Source organism: Centroberyx gerrardi, chromosome 3, assembly GCF_048128805.1.
Source record: "Centroberyx gerrardi isolate f3 chromosome 3, fCenGer3.hap1.cur.20231027, whole genome shotgun sequence".
Classification (NCBI taxonomy): domain Eukaryota; kingdom Metazoa; phylum Chordata; class Actinopteri; order Beryciformes; family Berycidae; genus Centroberyx; species Centroberyx gerrardi.
This window is the reverse complement of record NC_135999.1, coordinates 18,135,348-18,150,730: the sequence shown is the minus strand read 5'-3', so window position 1 is coordinate 18,150,730 and position 15,383 is coordinate 18,135,348. Positions and strand designations below refer to the sequence as shown.

Below are 15,383 nucleotides of genomic sequence, written 5' to 3'. Positions count from 1 at the left end.
GTTTCAGGAGCTATTCACAACCCTCTCATGGGGAGGGAGAGACAGTGAAAGGGGGGGGGGGGAGTGAAGGGGGGCGGGGGGCAGAGACAGAGAGAGGGCGATGACTAACACTTAATCTAAACAGCTGCTGCTGTACTTTGAATTTTGCCAGTAAGTAATCTAATATCCGTTCCCACTCTCCCCCAACTCCTACTCTCTCTCCTCCTACTTTTCCTCCACTCTAGCCCACTTTCCCCCAAACATCCAGCCCTTTCACCCCAATTCCAGTGATGAGCCTTCTGTATTTTCCCAACCTCCCAGACAGCAAACAAACATACTGGAGAGGAAGATAAGATGACCTGTGTTGAAGTTAAATCCCCTTAAAGGGTAAATGTCAGACCAAACTGCCTTGGTACAGACTTAACACAATACCATCAAACCAAATTGTGTCACGTAAAATTCTACAAAGCTCTGGACTTATCTTCCAGAAAACAATAGCCACATATTAAAATGTGCTTTATCACTAGAACAATGCGACCAGGATGATGTACAAAGTACAAACTATTCAAAGAAGCTTGGTAACACAAAGGAATATGCAAAGATACTTTGTACAGTGCTAGGTGTGTCTACAGTGCATGAAAAACACCACAAAATATCGAGGGCTTGGAGCCAAAGGGGCGTAAGTGCGATTTTGGGCAAATATGAGTATTATAATTGAAAGGTCTCAGTGAGATCTTTTCAGTGCCAAAAGGACACAACTGAAATCATGACCCATAAGTTTTAATTAAACAAAAACTGAAAGCCGTAACAGTAAAAGTAGGGTTTTGTTTGCTGTCAAAAGGGAGTAACTGCACTTACGCCCTTTTGACACCAAGCAAAACCCCATTTTTGACACTGAACAAGCATTGTGGGTAGAGGATTCTAACAGCACTTAGGTCAACTCAAAATGCATGCTGACGTATGACTTAGTATGTGGTAACGGCAGCTGATCCAAGTTTGATCAAAATTTGTTTTGGCTCTCCTGTAAAATCTACTATAACGCACTTACACCCCTTTGGCTCCAAGCCCTCGATATACTGAGTGCACATTAAAGTGCAAAATGCAAGTGAGGCACGCTCCACTTCTGCTGCAAGGTGTCAGAAGAAGTGTTCGATGATTTCAGTCACCATGGTTACAGACGAACAAGCAAAGCACAATCTTTAGTACATCTGTATGATTTGTTACACACTGTTAAGGATATGACACAGTTGATAGATATGGGTTATCTGTTCCATGTATGTTTATTGTGGTGGAAGTGGTTAAGGTTGAGGCTTTTCTGTTACTAGCAAACAAAACATGTGCATTCCCACACAGCAGTTGCACAGAGTGTCAGTATTTCCATAATGAGCTGTGAGGGGTCATGCATTCTCAGCTGATCTCAACAAACACACAGTGAGGGGAAAGCTAGCTGGCTGTGTCCGTGGCCTTCAAGCTCCTTCATAGTATGTGTGCAGCATGTCGCATTCCTCTTTCCCTCCTCCAGTCTCCCATCGTGCCTTTCTCTCTCTCTCTCTCTCTGTGTCTTGATTTTCTTTATATCATCTTGATTTTCTATCGTCATTTTTCATCATGTTCATACAGACAGAGGACCAGAGACAGAGGACCAGACATACAGAGACAGAGGACCAGACATACGGAGACAGAGAGACAGACAAATCACAAACACATGTAGACGGGAAGAGGATGAGAACATGCAAGTTTGCATCGCTTAAGCAGCTTTAGTAAACAAGAAGCTAAATAAAAGCAGACACATCTTGCTAACAGATCATTAGTTTGTGTGTGCGTGCGTGTGTGTGAGTGTGTGTATGTGTGTGTGTGTGTGTGTGTGTGTGTGTGTGTGTGTGTGTGTGTGTGTGTGTTTTTATCCATCTGCGTGCCTGTGTGTCGGCCTCTTCTCTGTGTCTCAGTGAGTGTCAGGATGTAAATAGCAACTTTAACTGTATCTGTATCTGCAAATGTATGATTATGGTCTGCTTACTCTTCAGTGTTTCCATATGGAAAGATTCAGCGTGTGTGTGTGTGTGTGTGTGTACGTGCGTGCGTGCATGTGCCTGTGTTTATTTTGGCAGCTAGTGAATATTAGTCCTACAAGCATATGGTGGCTGTCTGTACATTGTGACCATCAGTCATCCAAAAAGAGAAACTGTATAGCAAACTTGTATCAGTCAGGAGCAGCGCACACTGTGAAGTTGTTGGGTTTTTTTGTCTGATGCAAGTGACGTTTCACATTTTCACTTCGTTAAAGTAGCCAGACTAAAAGAGTTTTCTTCTGACTTCCCTTCTCCTAACATTCCATTCGATAGTGTTTGGTATGCGAGTACGCACTCACTTTACCATTTGTGGTGTGTGTGTGTGTGTGTGTGTGTGTGTGTGTAAAGTGTTAGTTATCAAACTCTTGTAAAAAATGGGCTTTCTTTCACTGCAGTTACATTTTCCTGGCTAATTAGCATGCTGATCTAAAATGTATCCATCTTTAGGCAGCTAACCTGCTAAACCTCAAAAGCTTAACATATGCTGCACAGGTTTGGCTTTATAAAACATGACCTGACTGATGGCTTTTGTTACCACTTCCTCCAAAATCATCCCTCTACCCATGACCTAAGTTTGTGTCATGACCTAAACTTAGCAAAACACGTGCACATTTGTTTGTTTGTCCATATGTGCATAGTACATGTTTGTACGTGTTAGTACGTGATTACTTTACAATAGTTACGTAATGTGTGTTGTGTTGTGTTCCTGCTTACATTTGTGCTTGCGTGTGTGTGACTTTAGAGTTCGTCATCCAGATCACAGGAGGTCAGAGAGTAAAGCCTAGAAGTCCCAGATCACAAGACAAGCGTGATGTCAGAGCGACTGGTTTGACTCACAGTGGAAGAAGAAGAACAGGGCTCCACTGCTCACAAATAAAAGGGAAATTGAGCACTTAACCACGTGGTTTTGTCATAACTGTCTAATGGTTGTTGATACATATAGTAGTCTCTTGTACAGTATGTGTTTCCCCTGGCAGATTACATTTTTCTCATACAGTTTCTCTTTTTGGATGAGTGAAGGTCACAATGTACAGACATCCACCATATCATCGCTGTTGGGTGAAAACCTTGTATCTCTAAAATCTTTGAAATCTTTTGAGGAACTAAGAACTAACAGGCTTGTTTTTAGCTTGATGATGCTTTTTTTTTCCTATGTGCTTTGAAAAGGTTTCATAAGTACAAGAGTTTGGAGAATTTTCTCAACCCCTAGAGCACTGGTTCTCAACCTTTATGGCTCTGACCCCTTAAAATGAAGCAATGCCTGTACTTGCGACAGGCTGCACATGCAGAGTGGTGAACAGTTCACCTTAAAAATGATTTTCCCTTTTCAGCTTGTCTTTTGATTATCAGAGGAGGCCTAGAGGCGGAAAACTATTCAGTATTTCAAAAAGAAAAAAAGCAAATAGAGAAAATCTGAAAAATTACACATCATAAATTTGTACAGTAGAAATATTTTTTTTTCCTATCCCAGAAATCATCTTGTGACCCCCGAAAATGTATCTCATGACCCCCTGGAGGCCCCGACCCCCAGCTTGAGTACCATTGCCATAGAGGACCATGTAATCCTTCTGTTGAAGTGAAAAAATTGAAATCACCAAAATTGGAGTTACAAGGCAATAGGCATGTGGGACTAATTTTCACTACCTATAACTGCCAAAATACACACACACACACACACACACACACACACACACACACACAGATTTTTGCGTTTGTAATGAAGACTGGAATGGTATTGGAAAGCACAATGAATCATCTGTTTTCATTACAGGTACATATGTAATAGGGCAAAGGGAATGCATTTCTTTGTCCATTATCAATTTTCTGGAATTGCCTACAGTAATTATTTTACAACAATCTCTAATCTCTCCTCTGCTCTGCTGCTTCAACTGGATTATAAAATGCAAAAACCAGACATGGGCGACTGTCGGAAGCTGGTGTTAGCAGTGCATGTACAGTGTGTGTGGGTGCAGAGGCATATGTGTAAGTGTATGTGTGTGCAAAACACACAAGTACATTAGCACCAACGTAAGCATCTTTGCACTTCACATACTTCCTCTGTGTGTGTGTGTGAGAGAGTGTGTGTGTGTGTGTGTGTGTGTGTGGGGGGGGGGGTTAGAATAGGCGTTTGTTTATGCACTGAACAAAATAATTTTTGTAGAATGTGGCTTTGTTACTGAATTCATAGGAGAGAGAATAAAACTTTTACACACACTCAACTCCAGAGGCCCAGGGAAAGTGCTGTAGATCTGATAAGAGTGGACTTAAGACTTGATGAATAAATATCTAGAGGGAAATAAATGGCATAGTTTCATACATAATTGCTGATAAATTATATACTTTGCATCTGGAAGTGGTGCTTTGGAGCTGTCTATGCTAGTTCAGCATAGTTTGTAGCCTCAGCAGAGCATGACGTATTATTTATTTTTCAAAAGTAAGAGGAGAAAAACAAATCATAGAGTTTGGCCTGTGATGAAACACATTGATGGAAGACAACTCTTCCATCACAGCCCAAAACTTTTAGAGCGTTTTGCTGATTTACTTTTGAAAGATATATGTATCTGTAAATCACATATGTAATGACAAATGACCAAATGTTAACACACCCACAGCCACATGTACACTGAAAACACACATACAGACACACACACACACACACACACACACACACACACAGTCTTACTTAAGTCACTTTTGGGGTATTTACATAGACTTACATTCATTTCCTGGAGACTTACCCTAACCCTAACCATAACCACTACTTGCCTAACCCTAACCCTAACCTTAACCTAACCCTAACCTTAACTACTGACCCAAAAATCAGCTTTTTACCAATTGGGGACACGGCTTTTGTCCCCAATTGCACAAGCCGTCCCCAATCAACTGGTCTTAAGTCTGGTGTGTGTCCCTGAAAGTGACTTAAGTCATACCCACACACACACACACACACACACACACACACACACTAGATCTTTCCATATGTTAACAGAGAAACATGAGTGGATCATAATCACATAGATGCAGATGTAGATACAGTTGCAGTTGCTATTTACTCTGTGTCATTCAGGCACAGAGACAGACACACACACACACACACATATCGAGGGCTTGGAGCCAAAGGGGGGTAAGTGCAATTTTGGGCGAATATGAGTATTACAGTATATATCAATTGAAAGGTCTCAGTGAGATCTTTTCAGTGCCAAAAGGACACAACTGAAATCATGACCCATAAGTTTTAATTAAACAAAAACTGAAAGCTGTAACAGTAAAAGTAGGGTTTTGTTTGCTGCCAAAAGGGCGTAACTGCACTTATGCCTTTTTGACACCTAGCAAAACCCCACTTTTGACACTGAACAAGCATTGTGGGTAGAGGATTCTAACAACACTTAGGTCAACTCAAAATGCATGCTGACGTAAGTAATGCTAGCATGGCAGCATGATCACATCATTTTTAGTATCCTATTCATATCCTAATTAATATTCTAGGTCAATATTAGAGGAATGTAAATATGTTAATATTCCCATGAAATACTTAGGCCTATAGATTCAAAATGTTATTTTATAATGTTAGGAGTGTGAACTGGTCAAGATGAGCTCTGGTAGTAAGACTGCTGGTAGCTGAAGTTATCCCTCAGTGTTATGAGGAGTTTTACAGGTCTTTGAATGTGTCCCAGGACACATCAATAAGTGATGTGTCCTGGGACACATACAAAAATGTATTATACTAGCAAAAGAAGTTTCTTATGTCTATAGAGGTTTATTAAAAAGGTTTATTAAAAGTTTTTAACAGAAAAAATGTATCAATCAATTTGATATGCTCCATGTAGCCTACAATTTTAAAGGCCTTGGTGAAAGTTGCTGAGCATTACTTCAAGATAAAGATATTCATTCTGATCTTGTTTTATATTTCAGTGTTGATTGAAGTGTAATTGCTAGATTTGTATTAAAATGAATGTGTTTTACAATTGTTTACTTACATACGCCCATATTCTGCATGGCTGTATTGGGACAATGTTTGTGCCAAAAAGGCATACTTCACTCTTTTGCCATTTTTAAAAAAGTTAACAAATATAATTCAACTTAAACTGTAGCAGTATTGTTTTTATAGTAATGCTCAATCTGATAACACAAAAAGTTAAAATATTGTGCTTAGTATGTGGTAACGGCAGCTGATCCAAGTTTGATCAAAATTTGTTTTGGCTCTCCTGTACAATCTACTATAACGCACTTACGCCCCTTTGGCTCCAAGCCCTCGATATACACACACACACACACACACACACACACACACACACACACACACACAGACACACACACTTGATCTTTTCATAAGGAAACACTAAAGTGCAGAAAGACTATGATTACACAGTTGCAGATACAGATGTAGTTGGAGCTGCTGTTTACATACTGACTCTCACTCACGCACGCACGCACGCACACACGCACGCACACACACACACACACACACAGTCTTACTTAAGTCACTTTTGGTGTATTTACATAGACTTACATTCATTTCCTGGAGACTTACCCTAACCATAACCCAAACCACTACTTGCCTAACCCTAACCCTAACCTTAACCACTGACCCACAAATCAGCTTTTTACCAACTGGGGACACGGCTTTTGTCTCCAATTGCACAAGCTGTCCCCAGTCAACTGGTCTTAAGTCTGGTGTGTGTCCCTGAAAGTGACTTAAGTCATTGAGCGGATCATAATCACATAGATGCAGATGCCGATACAGTTGCAGTTGCTATTTACTCTGTGTCATTCAGGCACAGAGACACACACACACACACACACACACACACACACACACACTAGATCTTTCCATATGTTAACAGAGAAATTTGAGTGGATCATAATCACATAGATGCAGATACCGATACAGTTGCAGTTGCTATTTATTCTGTGTCATTCAGGCACAGAGACAGACACAGACACACACACACACACACACACACACACACACACACACACTTGATCTTTTCATAAGGAAACACTGAAGTGCAAAAAGACTATGATTACACAGTTGCAGATACAGATGCAGTTGGAGCTGCTGTTTACATACTGACTCACTCATATACGCACGCACGCACACACACACACACACACACACACGCACACACGCACACATATTCATACACTGGGTCTTTCCATATGTTAACAGAGATAAGTGAGTGGATCATAATCACATAGATGCAGATGTAGATACAGTTGCAGTTGTTATTTACTCTGTGGCATTCAGGCACAGAGACACACACACACACACACACACACACACACACACACACTAACAAATGCTGAGCACTGAGCTTTGGAAAAGTGGTTCTCACGGGTTTTCCACCAACTGAATTCTGGACAGTTCTTTTTTTAACAAAGACTGCTAAGACTGTGCTGATGATTGATGATTAACGAGATTAACTCTCTCTCTGTCTCCTCCTTAGTCACATCCTCCTTCTCTACCCACTTTCACATCCTCTTTCTACCCCTCTTCTTCTCTTCTCTCTCTTCTCTCTCTCCTTGCCTCTCTCTGTGTCGATCTTTTGTGTTGGTCTCATGTTTATTTCACTGACTCTTTTGCCCATTTTCTCTCCCGTTGATTCCGTCCGAATCTTCTCCTCAACTCCTCAACCTTTTTCCCAGTCCATAAATAATGTTCAGTGTTCCCCAGGGAGGAGGGAACTGAACCGTTTTCAGTTTATAATTAGTGTCCCTGTTTAGAATTGTTTATGTCTATGATTGTTGTGTTTATAAAAGCCTGTTTAAGGATACATAACATCTAGGTTGTTGTTACATACAGCTTCAGAAAGCAAATTATTTATACTTGTTTATTATTGATAGGTCATTGTAAAATCATGAGTTTAATGATTTAATATCCTAGAAAGTGCAATAATTACAAAGAAAATAGCTAAGACTTTTAAGTCTAAGCCATGCCCACTTCTGCCTTAAGCCCCAACCACTTCCACTTTTATCTGAATACAAATACAAAAAATGTGGTTGGTTTAACAAATTCAGATGCAAATATGAATATAGCTGCTAGCAGCACTGAACAAGTTACCACAGTGTGACAAAAACTGCAGTGAGTTCCCTGACTGCCCCGCAAAGCATTGTGACTCTTTGTTATTATCACAAATAAAATAGAATTCAAATGGGTGTATATTCTTCAAATCTCAACATATTAGCATGTGGCCTGGTTGACAGCTTTCAACTGATGTTTCTGATAAAGTAGAATTTCAAGTGGATGTCATGATTTTACAGTCAGTTGAACTTCTTGTGCAAATTTTTAAGAATTGATAGGTTAATGACTTGGCCATTTTTGAGCCGTTCCCTTAGCTCAGAAAAGGCACACACCCAGGTAATGTATTTGCCAGATTTTGTGTCATTCTGACCTGTGGTTCATGAGAAGAAGATCTTTAGAGGTTTTTCAAAAAATCCAAATGGCAGCCAAACATTTATGACGGACATTATTACAGTCAAAATCATTCAGCATGTCCAGATACATATGTGTACTGAGCCTTTTAGACTTTGAGGGCTTACTATAGCGTTCCCTATGGGCCAAACAGTACCATTTTTGTGTCCAGGTTATGAGTCACCAGGATTTCTATGTGCCAGATTAGAAAAACAAGTTGCCTATCTATGCCTGAGTTGGTGGTTGACATGGTGGTAAGCTAAATGGTAGCATCACTCTGTCTCTCTGGCGTTCGCTCAGTCTGTGTGCCTCCCTCTCTCTTCTGCTTTTATAGGGCATATTTTTAACCAAAAGTGAAACTTAAACTTTTAAACTTTTTTTCTTAGCCTCAAGTGGTTTTCTTATGATGCCACAAATACCAGTGACACACTCTCAGGAAGTACACACAAACATACACTCAATCACATGCACACGTATACACACACACTCACACACATAATGTTCCATTTGTGGCTAAGTTGATGAAAGATCAACATTTCTCTTCAACCCACTGCACCTCCAAAGGAGGGGAAGGAGATCTTGCATCAGTGCAGAGTGCAGGAAGAAGTGTAGCGTGTGCAACTGTGTGCGTGTGCTAAGATGGCCAATTATGAGGTTGTAATTTCACGTGAAAAGGCAGAGGCACTGATCACAGAAAGCCCAACCATGGGTATTTATTTAGCATGGTGCCTGGCAACAACCAGCCACAGTGTCAGTGTCTGTGTCTTTACAGCCTGATGGAGCTGGCAGCCTTTTATCCCCTTTCACCACTGGGTGCTACCAACAACAGGGGTGCTTCTATTCCCTGTCCCAACCTACCACATCCCACTATTAAATTCTGTAAAACAAATATACATAAGAAAAGCTACTTCAAAGGACATCAAAAGTATTCATTTACAAAACAGACCAAGCCAAGACTAACATCTGTTTTCTCTGCTGTTGTGTGGTATACTGTTGCCAAAATCAAGATGATATGGCTGTGGTGGAGGGAGTGATCCTGCTTTTAAGACTGAATCTCAGACTCAGAAAACCTTCAATTAATGGTCTAATGTAGGGGATTTCAAGTCACAGACTCCCAATTTGGTAAGGTTTTTGTTGTTATTGATTTAGTTTTGAACTGTATAACTGGTTAAACTGTACATGGGGAAATAATAATAGTAAAACTTATGATCAGAATAGTTATAATCATACAGTATTCTGTAATTGGGATCATTTCTAGTGAATTATATTATAGTGTAATTAGCCTATTCTTCAATTTGCTGGGGACCTCATGGAACCCCCTCAAGGACCCCTGGGGGCCCACAGTCAAGTCAAGTCATTCATTTGGTTTCAAGCACCTCCCTATATTACACCTTCAGATCAGAGGTAAGAGTAGTCAGAAGGCAAAGACGATGATCCATTATTGCAGTGATTCTCAACCTTTTTCATACAATGGACCCCTAATTTAGTCCACATTAGAGCCACGGACCCCCATTTGATGAGATTTTGTCTCTCAGACCCAAATCTGAGAATATTTTTATTGTTAGATATGATTTTGTCCAGAATTCCATGACTATCTGCATTATAGGTAGAGAGATAACAGTGAAACTATGATCAAAATAGTCTTTTCTTCTACATTCTCTAATTGTGTTAACTGTTTGTAAATGAAATAATGCTGAAATTTAACAATTCATCAATTTGCTGGGGACCCCCTGGAACTCCCTCAAGGACCCCTGGTGGTCCCCGGACCCCACGTTGAGAACCACTGCATTATTGGATATTAAGATGCAGCCTATTTCCTTGTACAGTGACCTTTGACCCCTTGAGCCCGGGGAACAGCCCTTCCTGTCAGCACTTATCCCCAGTCTGGTTTCACAGAGGGATTACTGGCTCTCCCTCTTTATGTGAGTGAGAGTATCCAAGTGTCTTTCAGCTGATTTGTAAAAGGCTGTTCTACAGTAAGATCAACATCAGGCGCAGACTGTTATGGCTTTCTGCTGCACCAGTTAGGAGGAAGAAAATGTCCTTGAAACAATGTAAGATCAGATATGAGGCAACTTAGTCGTCTTGGCTCTGCAACCAACAGAATAGTGGGACTCCATTCTCTATCGCCCCATCAGCCTACCTTCCTATGCCAGGCAGCAACTGTTGTTCCTGCGACCCCGGCCCTGCAGCTTAACAGAATTCCACAGGTGGAAACCGTAGCAACAGACTTGACGGGTGCCTCCCATCCACCTCTCACTTCCTGGGGAAACTCTCACCTCATTGGTTCCTTCCTGAAAGATCTGGTTTCCCAGATCATTACTGCAGGGACGTCATGCAGCAACTTTAACAGTCTTTAATTATTCTCATATATGGTGCTCAGGAAGAGGGATGTATGTATTCCCCAAGCGCGCACATACAAGTGTAAGATTGAGTGCCTGTTTTCCTCTTCCATCTCCTCTAAAAGGTTAATATAAGCAATGATAGGTCCAGAGTAAATGTAGCACTTCTGTGTACTCCTACTGTAATATAAACGAATGTGTGTTTGGATGAAGCAGTGAGGAAGTGTTTGGGTGCGTGTGTGTGTGTGTGTGTGTGTGTGTGTGTGTCTTTGTTTGTGCATTTCCTTTTTTCTGGGATGTCATCTGGACTCTTATGAACCTCACTGTTTATGTCAGACTCCATTACAGAGAATATATCTATGTCTGGTTATTACGTACACAAGAGCATGTGCGCATACTCACACACACACACACACACACACACACACACACACACACACACACACACACACACACAAACAGATTTTGTGAAGTAGAGCTTCTTTTCTGTCATTGATTCAATCTTTTTTTCCCTCTATTCCTCTATTCCCTCTCTATATATCATCTAAATTAGATTTTTGATTTCTGCCTTTTTCCTTCGGACTTCCCCCTTCACTATCTCATCTTTAGTGTAGTTTTTTGTCTACTTAATCTGCCCCCCCTCCCTCTCTGCCTTGGTCTGTCTGTGAAGTGAGGGGGTGGTGAGAGGTGATAAAGGGCAGATGTTTCCTCCCTGGCTTTGAAGGTGCTTGTAAAGACGGAGAGAGGAAAAGTAGACCAGAACACTTAAACCCCCTAGTGGAAGAGGTGTGATGAAAGAGTAAAGACTGTTCTCCCATGGAGGTTGGACGTTTTACAAGGGAGGCCACAATCACATACAGCAGATACAGGCTTCGTTCTGGCAAGAGCACAATGGTAGCTATCTGTCCAACCTACTGCTGCTGCTACAAATCTGAAATGTGACAGGACAGTCCATCTAACATCACATTTAGGAAGAGCTGCATTGAAGTTTGTCTAACATCTGCCACTGATGTGGCCGTTTGTGCCACATTTGTCTGAACAAACAGAACTTTGCCTGTTCAAGAGGAGTTTACAGTCCATGTTTACAGAGTGAGCTGATATGTCCAGCCAACTGCTTTTCCTTTTTTAAACTTAGGGATGACTTGTAGTCATTGGAAAACAATAGGTCCACTGTGAACAGCATTAGCCCTTCCAGGGTGTGACAACATCAAATTGTTCTTCTTCAGTCTGCAGACTGTATCTGTACCTCATAGCTACATATTGCCACCAAGTGGTGAGAGAAATGGCTCCCATTTGTAACCTTCTGATGTTCAAAGTTTGACACCAGCCCTATGTTGTTTCAGACGGAAAAGCAGCGTGGCAAAATGACAACACATTTTTAAACATTAATTTGGATATAATTTAGCTTATATTTCAGTCCACAATTTTGTAAAAGAATTCATCAGAATTCAGAATTCACCAACATAGTTTTTCATTTAAATTACTGTAAATATATCAGCATTTGATGTGAGTTATATTGATATTTTATGGCATAAAGGTATTAATATTATGTCAAGGTTTTAGTTGTTCTGCAACAGTGTAGACTTGGCAGTTGACACAAAGGGAATGATGATGGGATGAGGAGGCGAGTTAGCAGACACTGGAGCAGCAGCAGTAACTCCTCCTGCATCTCGGTCGTCAGTCTTCACAGCGTTTCAGAGGTACAACATTCCAAAGGGAGATATGAGGCAGTAGACAAAGCAACAAGCTGTGACTTTCTATAAAAATATAAAATTAACCCCATATGCACAGTAATATCAAGATTTTGAGCAACATTGATGTCTTTCACTTTCTGAAGACCAAATACATGAATCTATTGAATGTCATTTTCTCAGTTGCCTCAATTAACCTTTTGGTCTTCTCAATGGCAATAACCCAATCTTGCAGAAAGTAGTAGTCTGTTACATTAAGCGCTGCATTGAGGGTGTGTCAGTGAGAGAGGCACAGCGTGATCGCCTTGGCTTAAACTGTAAAAGAAAGCAAAGGAGGGAAAGAGCGGGTTTGTGTGGGGGAGAGAAAGGGAAAGAAAGAGGGGGAGGAGAAAGTGAGATCAGTTATAATTATGGACTTTGAATTCACAGAGCAGAGGACTCCTGTCCCAACCCAAACACCAACTCACTTTTTACGGTGACTTTGGCCAGTGCCTCACTGGAGCCGATGTGGTTGGTGGCCACACATTTGTAGGTCCCGCTGTCGGCCAGTTTCACACGGGCTATCTGCAGCTTGCCGTCCTTGGTGGTCTCTGCCCCCGCAGGCAGGGCCGGCCTGCCCACTCTGCTCCAGTGGAACTGGAGGGGGTGAGAGCCGTGGGCGAGGCACTGCAGCTGCAGGGCGTCCCCCGGCTGCAGCCTCACCTGGTCAGGCAGACAGGTGGTGTAGGGAGGGGCTAGGGGAAGAAGAGAGAGCAAGCAAATTACTCTCATCATGACCTACGACAAAGAATCAGAATCTGTGTGCGTCTGTTTTCTCTACTCACACTCCACCTCCATCTGCGTGTAAGCCTCGCTGTAGCCATGTATGTTGGTTGCGTTGCAGATGTATTGTCCTGAGTCTTGACGCCCCACACTGGTCAGTGTCAGAACTCCACCCACCATTGTGTGTTTCCACGGCAACGGTGCCCGTAGCTTGGACCAGGTGATGACAGGAAGGGGAGAACCTGGAGAGTGGAGAGAGAGTTAAATGGGAAGAAAGGATGAGGAGGAAAAGGCATGAGATTAGGACTGGGAAAGATAATTTACTTTTGATGGTAACTACAACACACAAACACACACACACACACACACACACATCTTACCACTGGCGCGACACTCCATAGTGATTGTGTGTCCCTCCACTACTGTCATTTGCTCAGCGGCCACTGAGGCCACTGGAGCACCCTGCCCACCCTCGACAATGACTTCAACTTTGACCTCCGTCACCCCCTCGTTGTTTTCAGCTTGGCAAACATACACTCCTGAGTCTTCAGGACGCACTGCAGCCCACTGGGGAAAGAGAGAAGATGATGATGATGATGATGATGATGATGATGATGATGATGATATTAGTGTCCACGTGTCTGTGTGTCCATAATTCACCTGTATGGTGTTTGCATCATTTGTTGTCGTAGTAATCAGCTGGAGGGTGGAGCCTTGGCGTTTCCAGGTCAGTGTGGGGCGTGGCCTGCCTGTGGCACGACACTCCACAGACACAGGTTCACCCATCCTGACCCGCAGGGGCCCCGCTGGCGTCAGCCGCACCTTAGGAGAATCTGAGGGAGAGTGCATACAGACAGGATATTAGAAACTTATAAAGGCACACTCATACAGACATTCACACTTTAAGATTAACAATAAAAGAACTGGGAGGGGAACAAGGTAGAGAAAACAAGGTTCTGGGGAAAGAAAAGTGGGACTGTGTTTCATACCAAAGGTCTTGTTACAGTGAATGTCAAATTGGCACTAGTAAAAGGTACAGGGTGATGCAATTTGTGAGGAAACCCTTTTGTGGTTATTCCCTGTGTTACTGATGGGGTTTTTTTTGGAATACCTGGTACCAGGAATAGAATTTGTCATATACAGCAAACACACATACATGCACACACACACAATTACAGAAACACAAAGTGCACAAGACAAGCTCACGTCTGACGTTCAGCACAGCTGTGGCAGAGCTGCGGCCCACAGAGTTGCTTGCCACGCAGCGGTACTGGCCCTGGTTGCCAGGTCGGGCATTAGCAATCGTCAACACAGAACCATCAGGCCCAACCTTCACATTGTCTAGGGAGATAAGCAGAACCCAGCCGTTGTATTCAGTGATACTTCACAGAGGATGGTGTTGTAGGTGCTTATTTATTAGACACTCCTGACCTGGAAACGCTTGGTTACTGGCTCTCTTCCACTCCAGTTGGACGGGCTGCGCCCCACTCGCCACTTGGCACCTAAAGCTGGCAGACTCCCCCTGGCGCACTGCGGCCACCCGGGGCTCCACCGAGACGACAGGGGCCTGGGCACCCACTGCAGAGGGAGGGAGGGATGATGATAAAACACGACCAGACACACTCGCACCCAGACACACATGTACAATGCAACTCTTTGAACCTTTAGTCGGGTCTGGGAAAAATACAATGTAAACAAATACCACCCCAAAGCAAACAGCCTAAGCAAATACACAGATTGAACTGAACAGCTATTTGATGACTAAGCAAAAAAAAAGGAAAAAATGCGCAAAAACGAAGCAAAATTCTTTCAAAGAGCAAAATGATAGTCAATGTGTCATACCAAAATATTAAAACAGTTGATTTCTTGAAAAGTGTAATAATTTCCCTAATAAATCAAAATGACTACATGTGCACCTCGTGTAGAATATTAACTGAAAAGCAGTTAAAATGACAGACACATCCTCTGCTAAATTCAAACCGTTATAGCAGGTGTTGCTATCCTAAATCCTAAAGCAGATTTGTTACCTGAACATAGCAGAGAGCACAGGATCAGAGCAACAGGCGAGACATCCATGATGAACAGAGGACAGAGACACTTTCCCTCCGCTGTACAATCTCTCTCTCTC

General features: G+C 42.2%; 1 protein-coding gene across 1 annotated transcript; it reads right to left on the bottom strand.

Annotated features, from left to right (window-relative positions):
• Positions 1–12,916: 12,916 nt before the first annotated feature.
• sid4 (secreted immunoglobulin domain 4) lies at positions 12,917–15,331 on the bottom strand. The gene is made up of 7 exons (XM_071927774.1): positions 15,283–15,331; positions 14,687–14,833; positions 14,462–14,596; positions 13,916–14,088; positions 13,636–13,822; positions 13,318–13,497; positions 12,917–13,227 (listed from the first exon to the last, which is right to left on the bottom strand). The coding sequence occupies exons 1-7, from the start codon at positions 15,329–15,331 to the stop codon at positions 12,917–12,919; spliced, it is 1,182 nt and encodes a 393-aa protein (XP_071783875.1).
• Between the last annotated feature and the right edge of the window lie 52 nt (positions 15,332–15,383).